The following is a 13,786-nucleotide window of genomic DNA, read 5'->3' as shown; positions in this document are numbered from 1 at the left end:
GTAACGTCCTTGTCTTACGTCAAATTTTCACTCAAACAACAACCCCTTTGTCTATTTGCTATTACTCTTCCGATTGAAGTCAGCTTGAATATGCAGCAGGGTGACCATTTAATTATTTGGGATAATTATCATTCTTTCTTGGAGCACAGTGCAACAAGGACCTCGCATCTCTGAAATCATAAATTGCCCCGCCGACGCATCCTACACCTACATCACGAATCGCAATGAAGAAAATTAACCATAGACGTACATTATTCAACTGCACGGTGGACGGTTGCCGGTGGCAATAGTAAATAAACATGGGACCAGCTATAATATAGCCGCTCGGGTAATGGACAGAGAATTAATAATGGTATAGCTGAATGAACAAATCAAAATAGGACATACAAGAAACGCCCGGCCAATTTCAACATGATCAAGGTCAGAGTTGGATGAACAGAATGAGGGGCGCAAGAATGATTTCCGATTGGAACACACTTTTCCACGGAACCACTTTACTATATATGAGGAATGGCGGAGCTGAAAACGTGATGATAAAACCATTTTGATTAATGATGAGGATAACAATGACAATAACACCGATTTTGGTATATAGAAGCAGTACATGTACTAGTTTTAGCTGAAATAGTAGGATAGTAGTAGTAGTAAAAATGCGGACAAGTTAGTGTAGTCACCATTCCGTTACCATATGCACCTCTGTGTGATTATAGCGTTAAATTTCTTAGGCAGTGTTTTTGGAAGGATGAGCAATACAGTCAGCAGCGGAAGTCATGCACCAGGAAAGTGGGATATTTACATACACGCCGTAAAAGGACAGCACAAGTCATCATATGCGATATGAAATAAAAGTATGCCGACCATTGATTTGAACTCTGTGCAATCAAACTCAGCTTCAAAGTTATTGACCAAGAAGAATAACACTGAATTTCCACTAAAAGAAGAAAGAAAAAAACACCCCAGAATTCGCCATGGCCTAGAGCAGACGTGATATCGATGTCCGTTCACAACCACTATCGATTGCAATAACACACACACGTCGATAAGACAAAGTATAATCGTCGCGGCGTTGCTGGCGGGCAAATGAAGTGGCTGTGGATTAGAAGTTAGGCGCGTGCCCCTTAATCATGCTATAATACATAAACGATTAAAATGTGCGAAATGAATAAGGAAGTCTTTCGGACTGACCGCCTTAGGTGTGTGGTGCCAGAATCTCGCTGAGGCTGGTAGGCCTACCTTGCTTGTTTCTTCACGTGATAATCTCATTGTTCCATTCAACATCCCTTCCCATTCTCGGCATAATCAAATGTCTGTTTTATATCGCTTTTTGTTTTATCTCATTTCTTAGATTCTAATCTCGCCCCTTCCTATTTTCAATTTCTGTCTATTAATCTCATTTCTTGGAATGTCCTCCTGTTTTACATTTTCTCTTTCCTTTCCTGGTCTTGATTCATAAGTTTCTACTTCTCCCTGTACCCCATCATCTTTTTCTTCTTCCCCAGAGACTGTCGAGCATCATCCTGTCCCGTAACACATCAGTTCATGTTCGTTTTCTCCTTCTTGAATATTTCTGTTACCCGAGTACGTTCTCTGTATTCTCGTTGAATCACTGGTGAATGCCCCCTCTCCCTTTTATTCTCACTTTCCCTTTCCGTTTCTCCGCCTCTCCTTCCTTTCCTCCCTCGCCCCCCCCCCCCTTCCCCCCCCCCCCTTCTCCTTCTACCAGGCCTCTGTCATGGAGCAGATGCGGACAGTGGGGGCGTTTATTCTCGACAATATGCGTTCTATCTCTGTGGGGAGAGAGAATGCACTCGGCGAAGACATTGAACTGTGTCCGGAGAAAAACATCGTAACAAGAAAGTAAGTTAACGGCTAAATTAATTGGTTTCAGTGACCTAACTGCCCCCCCCCCCCATCTTATTATCCCATCTTACCAAACACGCACTACTTTTCTACACAAAATCTAGTGTAATGTCCCTTAGCTTGTTTCTTGGGGGTTTTTTGTCTCTTATTTTCCTCGCAGCCCTCAATCTTTGTGGCTTCCGTAAGTTTTTCCTTTTTTTCGATATTATTCCTTTCTCTAAATAAACCCCTCAAAAAAGTCCTGCAATTCCAATTTGATGTATCATATTTCACTTAAATCTACATCATTTCATTCAAATGTAACATCATAAGAAAGCCGTACCAATTTTCTTTACGACGATAACTCACTTGTTTACATTATGCATTCCTGGAATGTACAATACGACTGAGTATGAGGAAAGGTCAAACGTGAAATGTTGCAAAATAGAGCAAACATGCTATGTCAAACAGTATGATTGCCGTTTGCTTTGTCGTTTCAGGGAAGGAATGTGCTTGAAAAGAATGCATTGTGAGATCATCATTAGATTCCAGACTTCATCCATGAAGTAAAAACTGCAGTAGTATCTGCAGATTAAAATCAAACATAAAGGTTGACCAAACAGTCATCTAATGTATACAGTTTAGGAAATGGAAGTTTTTGAAAGTGCTCTCATTTGAGTAATGCTTATTCCAGTTGCCTTTTTTCATCAAAACTGTACATTATCAATAGCAGAATTAATGCGACTTTTCACTTTTGTCTGTCACCATACTCAGCTGTTTTACACATTCCAAGAACACCCAATCATATCAAGTGAGGCGTTATTTTAAAGATAATTAATCAGGCTTTTTTATGATGTCATATTTAATGAAGATAATGCCGGGATAAGAGAAATAATTATGATATATCAAACTTTGATTGCAGAACTTATTTTGAGGGGTTTATTTCATCGACTCTATTTCATCCTCTTCAGTCGTATAATATATGTATATATATATATATATATATATATATATATATATTTATATATATATTGAAAGAAATTGGATTGAGGCGGGACGTTGCTCTCGATCTTAGTCTCCCTCTTATTTGTCAAGCTTTCGGCCCGTCATTAGGCCTTCCTCAGGATCTACCAACAGAATAGTTATTATATGAATAACCTGATGTGTCATATAATATGTAATGCAATTTCATATATTACCAATCTTCTAAATCATTTCCTTTGTATACACAAATCAATCATTCAATTCAATAGAAATATCCAGTCTAACCTCATATCATCATCAGAATAACATCGTATATCCAAAAAATATATAAATAGATTCTTATATCATAATGCTGCCATATGAGAATCATATTATGTAATTCTTAGCATGATGATAACAAATAGAATCATATACATATATATCATGTTCATATGTCTATTTGCATTGCGTATATGTATACATCCACATCCACATACACACACACACACACACACACACACACACACAACTCCGGTTGATATAATACTATCTAAATCAACATATCCTATATATTTCTTATATCACCGAAATATAATTACCTTAGCCCTGCCAAAAATATGTCAACTCTTAAACTCTTTATATATATACAGCAAAAAAAAAAAGTAAGCACTTTTTCAAGTTTATGTTTCTCATACAATTTTTGGTGAAATGTTAACGTATCATATACCATGATTATGACAGGGAATTTGATTGGCTATCGACTTGGTAAGTCAATAAAAAGGGAAACTTTAAGCATGAGTGAACACATTGTTTTTTCTCTTCCAAGGCACAAAAGTGAAAATTGCAAAAATGATCAAGTTGTCATTCATGTATAAATGCTCTTCCATGTAACACTAAGAACAAAAGACAAATTTAACACAATAAAGAACATGGATTCAGTTGCAAAAATATACCTGTGATATCTTTGAAAACAAAAAGATCAATAAAGACTAAAGGTAATGGAGGAAAATGAATATTCTGTCAAATCCAAATTAAAATGATATGAGAAAAGAAGCAACATTCAAAAAATGGTAGAATTTTTAATTGATTTCTGAAATTAGGGAAATTGTAAATCTTATTTGGTTCTTAAATTTGGCTCATGAATTCTTGAATTACTTAATTGAATGAATGAGATAAAGATATTCTGTTCATTTAATCATCTTTGTGGCCTTACTCCATATGTCATTTGAAGTTTGAGATGAGAGAAAAACCTTATTTTCAGCCCTTGATTTTGTTTAAGGTTATAAAGAGATAAAGAGAACGTAAACTTATTTTTGCTATTTCATTGATGTCTCTGATTGTGTTTAAGTGGTCTTTTGTTATCACTATTATCTTAAAGGGCATTTGCAAATGAAAGACAATATGTCAATTTTTTTTGTAATTTTTACTTTTGTGCCTTGCAGGGCAAAAACAAATGTTTACTCATGCGTAACGCTTCCCTTTATATTGACCTACTTGGTTGATAGCCAATTGAATTACCTTTAAAGGGGATGGCTAGTAACTGATCAGTGGGAATCAGTGGGAATGCTGGGGGATGATTGTTCCAATCCTTGTGGGGTTCATTTACGAGTACATTATATATCTATTCTTGTGTGAAAATTATTTGCTTCAGAATGGTCTCATATTCAAGTAATGTGCAGTTTAATGTTTCCAGGTAAGCGTCCCTGGTCAGTGACGGGGCATTAATAGGCACATTACTTGAATATGAGACCGTTCTGAAGCAAATAATTTTCACACAACAGTAGATATATAATGTACTCTTAAATGAATCCCACAAGGATTGGAACAATCATCCCTCAGCATTCCCACTGATTCCCACTGATCGGTTACTAGCCATCCCCTTTAATATGGTATATAATACATCGATTTTCATCAAAATTTTCTATAAAAATTTGAACTCGAAAAAGTGTGTACTTTCTCTTTTTGCTGAGTGTATATATTGTACATACTTAACTGCTTAGATGTTTTATGCGTAAATTATTATAATAACCACACATACGTTGATGTTAATGGTACTCACTGTTTTTATACAGTATATGGATTGTATATATGTATCATGTAAGAAAGATAAAGTACCACAATCAACGTATAGATATACGATATTTCAAGGAATTATTTCATTATCAATCGAGCCAAGATATAAGTGGTCAAAAAAAAAATGTATCAATGGTCCCAGAAAATAAAACTAGGGAAATGAGGGAACGGTGTGGCAGTTACAGTGCACCCCCCCCCCCCTTAAATAAAGGACAGTTTGCTGAAGTGTGACTCAAGGTAGTCACGTGTCGACGTCATGACGGGGGCTGACATGATAATCACAATATGTAACAAAAATCCACTCCACCAGTCTACTCAACCCCTCTTGTTTGATTTATACAACGTAAGGATCTTTACACTTGTTGAAATAACATCTATAGAGCTGTCAGTAGTTAACGTTCCTGTTGGAGGACGATGCTCGGGGAGAATAACATTGTGCGTAATAGTATACTCTGATGAGTGTATGAGTGCATGTGAATGAGGACTGTTACATAAGTAGCCTAATTCCGGCTGACTTGCTTCATGTGTGTACAGAATGCAAACCTTTGATTCTAGCATCTGTGTAGGAAGGTGAGTGGAGTTCAAACCAAATCAAAGTACGATGTATGTGATAAGTAGAGATAAAGGCGTACTAGATGCTCACACTCCACCAAAACTATTGTCCTCTCGTACATACAACACACCTGCCAAGCTATGCTCTCCCTTCCTCATCCTCACAGCATTCCACCTTTCAATGACAGTCAACAAATCTTGCAGCGATTACTGCTGGTGTGCGAAGGTTGAAAATATTTGGTTTTGCAAATAAACAAACATATGTATTGAATAAAAAGGTCAGAAATGAGTTTTTCAATGTATATGAATCAGCTCTTATCTGGAGACCTTGGGAAGGTGGCCGTGTGAAGGTGAAAAGGGATTACAGGACTTCGAGGTGAATTTAAGTTTGGTGTACACGAATGCTATGGCAAATTTATGGGTATTAAGAGTACAAAAGTATGTGAGGGCATATTAAGGAGATCAAAATTAGGTTTCATATAGTTACCCCATTAGGGTAGTATATGTACCAGACAAATACCTGGATCAAGTATGAAGAACTGGAGTATGCAGGTGTTAAAGTAACTTCTGCTCCTTACAATTCACTAATGTGAACAGAATTCAAATTTCACACGTTACAAATACATTCTAAATTCCGTGCACATAGATTATGAGGGAAGTATGTGAATACTCGTTAATTGTTTCTGAAGTTTACATAATCACAGTAATATTAAAAGGAATAACGTTATGTAGTGAACTATTTTGACTACTATACATACATTTCGGAACTGATTTTCAAGTTGATGTTGCTGGTACAATAGTGTGAACAGATCATCCCCTTCCCCCCCCCCCCTCCAAAAAAAAGGGCACTTATATCTGTACATTGTATACACATATGGCCGCCATTACATAGGTGACTTTCCACAGTCATATTACCATGGTGGTCTGTAGACGATCGCTTTCCTGCTAGCTCAGTGGACTAAAACTCTTGCGTTTTCGGCAGTTAATAGGCCTACAGACTTCATGTGAGCTTTCTTAGAGGTTTTCTGTTGCTCAGAACAAAAACCAGTGACAACATCAAAACTTATTATATCTTGCAAATACATTTTTAGTATCATCAGCATCCCAGCATACGAATGAAATACAATTCTGCAATCTTTATCAATATTATGTTTCTTTGAGTCAGATATCGGGGGAAAGGTGAAAAATGTATTTCGTTTAGAATTCGAATGATTAAAGAGCGTCATTTTCAACATCATGCAGTCAATCAGATGCATCCGTCGATCCATTTTCCAATTCACAGACGGTTTGCTGCGTTCTTCCAAGTTCAGTTTTTATGATCACTGTAATTTCGTTGACAACAATCCAGTTTCGTGGTTACTTGCGTGGTGAAGTTCACTGAACATGCTCCTCATCTCTTTCATGAACGAAGACAGCTCAGGGGGGACTGAGAGGGCAGCGACCAGCTGGCCACTGGCCTCTATCAGCGAAACATCGCTGGCACTGGACGTATAGTGGACATAATATCGGCGAGATTGCAGGCACCTCGTGTAGGTGCCTGTGTCAATGTGGCGCCATTTGTAGAAGCTTGCTTGGCCACACCTTGAGTTGCCTCCTTCCTCGAAATGGACGTATCTAACGCCCTTTTGGTGGTTGTATGAGGTCGAAAATTGTAGTCTTTTTCCCTTTCATCCATATTGTGGGTACTTGTGAAGAAATTTATCGTAATTCCACCAAAATCTTGAGTATATTCGGGAACTTCCTGAAATGCGTTGCCGCTACTCCGACACCACGTCGTTGTCCCAATAACTACGAATAAAGAAGGATTGAAAAATAATTGCATTAAAATCATAATGCACATGAGATATTTGAAACCAAGTTCCGTTGTCAGACACAGTATCATTTCAATTGGTGTATCTAGACCATGAGTAGTTTTGATGGTTGCCGTAAAGGAATAAAATGCTGGTGAGTTCCATACGTCAGGACCATGATGTCTAATTAATTTATATGCTAACAGAGATCTAGAATTGTTGAGATGAAAGTCGGATGATTGTCGTGTGGGGTAAAAATGGATATCAATATTGTAGGCAAAGAATGATTCAAATGAAGATGGGAGTACGTGTGTGACATATATACTTAAACATAAAAATGGCTGTTTGGAATATATGGATATCCTCAACTTTGAGTGCTTTCTTGTCTTTGAAAATTGGAGTGGTACATTTTAATTGCTTTCTTTTGTAATAACGAGAGTGCTTCGATCTTGGTTTTGCAGCAGTTCCCCCAAACGATGTTGCAATAATTCAGATGCGGAAAAATGAAAGCATTATACAACACAAAAAGAGACTTTACACATAACAGATCTTTTAATCTATATAATGTACCTATATTACTGGCTATTACACTTGATACATTATCAACCGGACCATGCCAGGTCATATTGGGATTCATTATTACGCCTAAAATTTAACTGAAAATTTCCTAATAAGAAAATGATACACCATTAATCATAATATTGAGATTTACAGATGGAGCATTAATATTTTGAAAATACATAAGATTAGTTTTGGTTACATTCAATGATAACTTATTGCATTCAAACCATAACTCACCTTTCGCTAACTCAGAATTCATTGTTACGGTAAGTACATCAATATCTTTATTATTATTATTATTATTATCATTATCATTTTTTTTATTATTATTATTATCATTATTATTATTTAATCGGCTTTCAATTACAAATATCATCTTACATTTTTCGAAATCAGAACATACACTGGAGTGGTAAGGGTGCACCAGGTTGGGCAGCCCGGGTCTGGAAAGAGCCAACTAAATGACTTGGGCCCTCAGGCCATCCTCCCCAACCCATCTCGTGCACCTAAAACAGTCAGTTTACAATATAAGAAATACAAATTTCATTAAGAAGCATACATTTAAAAAAAAATTCTTTGCAAGTGTAAATTTATGTGAAAATAATATGTTAGTTTCATCCGCAAAGAGAATGAAAGTCTATTGTGGAGAAGAACGAACAATATTGACGTGAGATATTGTGATTAAAGCATATGTGATTAAAAGTAATATGTTAGTTTCATCCGCAAAGAGAATGAAAGTCAATTTTGGAGGAGAACGAACAATATTGATGTGAGATATTGATTGATGCAGCTAATAAACGAAAAAAAGGAACTTTAGGATATCTTTAATCACGTAACTTCAAGAATAGTCCTTGTTACGTAGCAAGCTACGTAGTTCTGGATATAAAGGTTTTAATTTCTTCTTTCTGATGACAAACTTACTTTAATTTTTTGCGATGAAACTCTTCATATACATTTATATATATGTATATATATATATATATGTATATATATATGTGTATATATATATATATGTGTGTGTGTATATATATATATATATATATATATATATGTATTTATATATATATACATACATACATAATATATACATACATATTGTAATATGCATAAAAACTTCAAAAATCGTCCATGTATACAGGTACACCTGTGAAAGCTCGTCTCCCGAGGATTCTTCGTCCAGCGAGACGTCGACGTCGACCACGGCAGAGAGCTCCCGTCGCTTGCCGACCAGGAGCCAGAAGAACAAACTCGAAAACGCAGATGGGCTTGAAGACCATCACACCGAAGACGGAAATGACGGTATAGCCTGACCAAATCTCTTCCATTATCGATTTAAAGGCTAGGTTTACCTCAATATATATGTGGATTGCGTGAATGCAGCAATATCAGTAGAACACACCAATGAAAGTTTGAGGAAAATCTGACAATCTGCTCAAAAGTTATCAACTTTTAAAATTTCTGCGTACAAAATCCGCTCAGAAGTTATGAATTTTGAAAATGTCTGCGCAGTCACTGCCAGATGAGAAGACAGCAGTTATAGTTTATGACGTCACATGCGTAGAACAATATAGGGAAAGTATAAAGAGAATTCACAAAATTTGATTTCTTGAAAAAAAGGACACATTCCCTCTGCTTGTTACTGACTTATGTTAAGGGTGATATCATTACCCCTGCCTTTAGAAAGAGGCAAGACAAGTCTTGTTTTATTATGTAAGAACAAAACTCGAATTCACGAGTGTGATACTAGTAAGTGACATAATCACCATTTACGGTTTTGTGTGTTGGTGTGTATTCGTTTTGTATTCGAAATGTAGAAGAAGGAACGAGCAGTGCGTGGCAAGCATGCTGGAATGTTATCAATTGTATGCAAGGTATCGGCACATTGAGTCTACCATACACAGTGAAGGAAGGGGGCGTGGCGGCTCTGGTTACCATGGTAGTGGTTATGTTTCTTGGACATTACACGAGCAAGGTAAGAAGGAATAGGCTATTCCTGGGTTAGCTCATGTGCACATGGGTACAAAATGACCTTTCTTCTTTCTCAATTGCCACTAGTTTTCAAGCAGCAGAATGCACCAGCTTGCCTGACGTAACAATTTATGAAATTCATCAGTCATGTTCAAACAAAGGATAAACTTGCATGGCCAGAATGATGCATCAATTGCCACTTTGGAAACCGTGCATTTCATTATTTTGCATTGAATGTAATAACAATCATTTTCTATAAATATTGCCAAATACTGCTTTTGTTATCAGGTGGATGTGATGGCAAGCGCCACTTGCAAGGATTACTTGAAATTATAATTACATCACAAATGCTTATCTCAGTGAATTAAAAAAAAAGCCAGCAGCGCTCTGCTGGCACAAAATAATGACCTGCTAAAAGTAGAACCCCGAACTGGCTTATTGCCTGACGCGGTATTAATGCACTGAGCGTGAGTCTTCACAAGATTTATCACAAGCAGTTTGCATAGTCATATAATATTATCATGTGCTCTATCTTTGTGTTCATGATCGTCAATTACCATTGTAACCTATCTCTGCTACGATACTGGCCCAAGGTAAACACATTTAGTTAAATATTCATCACAAATTTGAGCCACAAATAAAGTTATTGATTCTCAGCACAAAGATATCCAAGCGTTACAGGGGCGGATCTAGCTTTTTTCCAAGGAGGGGGTTTAAGGGTTGAGCTGGGGTATTGCAAAGTGAGTGAGAGCAAAGCGAGTGGGGGGGGGGGGAGGGTGTGGGAGGGGGGTATCCCCCCTCCCACAGTAGGGAGATTTTCAATTTTTAGGATTGCCAGCTTGCAATTTTAAGCATATTAATTACTTTGCATGCTCTATTTTCTCTCTCTCTCTTTTTTTGCCAAACATATATACAATGTATATATATATATTTTTTTTTGGGGGGGAGGGGGGGTTGGTGCAGCCCCACCCGCGCCCCAAGCGCGGTGGAACATGTCTGGTTTGGGGGGGGGGGGGGGCAAAATTTCGACGGGGATGGGCACATTGACGTGATGGTTTGAGATCCTCGGCGAGGGAGCGAAGCGACCGAGCGGGGGGAGGGGGAGTACAAAAGTCGCGTTTATAGAGCATTTAAAAGCAAATTTCTAGGAAATTAAAAAGTGAATAGAATCATTTGCAAATGACTATGATTATACGGGGGTATAACATTATTTCATGAGACGGTGTGAGATCCGCGGCGAGAGCGAAGCGACAGAGCGGGGGAGGGTGTGGGAGGGGGATATACCTCTTCCCATGTCCCACGCATAGGGACTTTTTGTAAAAACAGAGTATAAAAGTCGCGTTTCTAGGGCATTTAAATCAAATTCCTAGGGAACTAAACACAGTTCAAAAAAATCCCCGCGAAGGACTATGATCATAAATTATGCAAACTATTCATTCTATTATAAGTATGGACAGAGTGAGCGAGCCACTCTCACTTTGCCATTCGTCTGAAATGTATTCATTAAAAGCTAAAACGTAATCGCATTGTTTGAGCAATAAAAATTATTCTTGTATTACAAGAAAGCATAGAAGAAAAGAAAAAAAGTAGGCTTTACTAAAGGTATGTTCCACGGGGCACACTCGAGGACGCGAGGCTATACCATCTATACACTAAATTTACTCATAAAGTAAATATTAGTGTATAAAGATATGATAATGTATAGTGTATTATAATTTACGCCCCGTTAGGGGCGAAAATTTTGCATATTCAGTTTTAAAATTGACAGCTTTTACGCAAGAAAAGTGCCTTTATTGTTGATTTTGGTCTTCAAATAATTGACTAATTAGTTGTTGTTTGTTTGTATGTTCTTTTTTTTTTTTACTGGGCAGCCCAAGAGGGGGGTTTAAACCCCCTAAACCCCCCCTGTAGATCCGCCACTGCGTTAATGCATGACGAATTCTATATTTTGTCGCATGGAGGAATGGTTTTAACGTACTCGCTTGAGAGCGCGCTTGAGAGCCTGCTTGAGAGTAACAAAATACCTGATTATGATGAATCTTTCTTGCAAAGAATGTCCTGTAGTGTATAGCAAGGTCACAGGTAATTTTCCAAAACTTCTGATCTATTTCAGCCCTGTACGAAAGTTTGATTGCACAAGTGGTACGCACAGGATATGAACCTTACATGTTCGGCCCCCGCCATGAACATTCCTTAATGGCGTGTTTACATTGAATTTTTCTTTACACTCAAGTAAAAACTCTATATAAACATTTTGAGGGCAAAGTTTGGAGTTTCAATCCCACACTGTATTCTCCCCTACAATTAGGGATTCCACGAAATAGGGAAAGTGCAATTCCTTACCCCCCCCCCAACACACTATTAATATTGTAATATTGTTGCATTAATCTTTTGAATCGAAAGAACTCACAATATGCATCATACTGCAGTTAAGCTGGTGTTGGTAGGCCATATTCGCTCTGATAGACTAAATTTCCCTTATAGTTTATTAACCAATAATTCCTGCCAGACAGAACGCATGTGTCCCACATAGTGTTTTCACAAGGTCAGGTCTGTGAACACACTGTGGACCTATACTGTTTTCACAGTGTGTACACAGAGTCGACTCAGTGAACACACTGTGAACACACTGTGGGACACTGTGTTCACATGAAGACATAATTATTATTCAACCATTTGTTCAACCATTGACGAAGGTCCATGGTTGAACTTTGCGTTATTTGTACCAAGGATAGTATAGAATATATACACATGGTCAGTATTTTTCCCCAGCGTGATATGTTATTTTCAATACATGTATACAAACTGTATAAATGAGAAACATTAAATGAAATGAAAGAAAAGGAAATGAAATAAAAGGAAATGCTCTTTATCTCCACAGGCATAACACCTAATATTTTTCACTTGTACAACTACTTCTGCAGATCCTAGTATACTGCATGTACGAGGAGGTCGATGACGCGCAGGCTCAGAACTCGGCATGCTCCAGAAAGCGACACCACGGCTTAAGAGTCACCCGTCGAGTTCATAAGACTTATGCCGACATCGCCAGGGCGTACCATGTCTACGGCGATCATGTGGTGAACGTTATGCAAATTATTGATATGACGTCACTGGCAGCACTTTATCTCCAGCTCTGCGGGGCCCTCCTGGTGGACACGTTCCAGCAGGCGGGCCTCAGTCAGCTCGCCTGGACGACAATCGCGGCTGTCGCCCTGTTACCCACTGTCCTCCTAAAGAACCTGACGAAGATATCGTGGCTGAGCCTCGTGGCCTTGCTCTCTCTGGTGGTGATGTACGGGAGCGTCGTGTGGTACAGTTTCCGGCTTAGCATTCGCTGGGACATCGGCGCTATCGCCAAGTTCGACGCGCAAAGCTTTACTGTAAGCGCGGCGATCATCGTCTTCACTTTCGGCGCGCAGTTTCTCATGCCGAGCGTAGAGGGCAGCATGCGGGAGCGCACTCGTTTCAGCATGGTGTTGCACTGTTCCTTCGCGGTGACGGGCATCATCAGCGTGGCATATTCTCTCTTCGCCTTCCTGACTTTTGGCGAAAACACGCAGGAATTCATCACATATAATATGCCTCTGGGCCCGCTGCAGGCTCTCGTCAGCTGCCTCTTCGTCATCAAATCCCTCCTTACCTACCCTCTATTGATTTTCCTCATCGTTTCCACCATCGACTCCATGCAGCTAAGCTCCATACCAAAATGCTACCCGGACGAGGGAAGCCTGCTACCGCCAATCTGGGCGGTTGTCTTCCGCTTGCTCCTGGTCGCTCTGACTCTACTCTTGGCCGTGGCTGTCCCTCATTTCTCCCTTCTCATGAGTTTTACCGGAAGCCTCATTGCTCCTTGGCTGGATTTCATATTTCCCTGCATCTTTTACCTCAAGCTGCGAAAGAGGAGCATTCGCTTATACGAACAAATCTTTGTATGGTTCATTGTGATCTTCAGTGGAGTAGCTGGTCTCATTGGTATTTTTTATTCCCTTAAAGCACTCGTTTCTGTTTAACAGATATTTATGATCTTAAGATTGTAG

At 38.6% G+C, this 13,786-nt stretch overlaps 1 protein-coding gene across 1 annotated transcript; it reads left to right on the top strand.

Annotated features, from left to right (window-relative positions):
• The first annotated feature begins 1,732 nt into the window (after positions 1–1,732).
• LOC139736132 (vesicular inhibitory amino acid transporter-like) lies at positions 1,733–13,759 on the top strand. The gene is made up of 4 exons (XM_071646867.1): positions 1,733–1,857; positions 8,917–9,077; positions 9,593–9,750; positions 12,671–13,759. The coding sequence occupies exons 1-4, from the start codon at positions 1,733–1,735 to the stop codon at positions 13,757–13,759; spliced, it is 1,533 nt and encodes a 510-aa protein (XP_071502968.1).
• Positions 13,760–13,786: the final 27 nt, after the last annotated feature.

The sequence above is a fragment of the Diadema antillarum genome, unplaced genomic scaffold (assembly GCF_040938485.1).
Source record: "Diadema antillarum isolate AM-2024a unplaced genomic scaffold, OU_Dant_1.0 scf00000028, whole genome shotgun sequence".
Classification (NCBI taxonomy): Eukaryota; Metazoa; Echinodermata; class Echinoidea; order Diadematoida; family Diadematidae; genus Diadema; species Diadema antillarum.
This window is presented reverse-complemented; position numbering and strand designations above follow the sequence as displayed.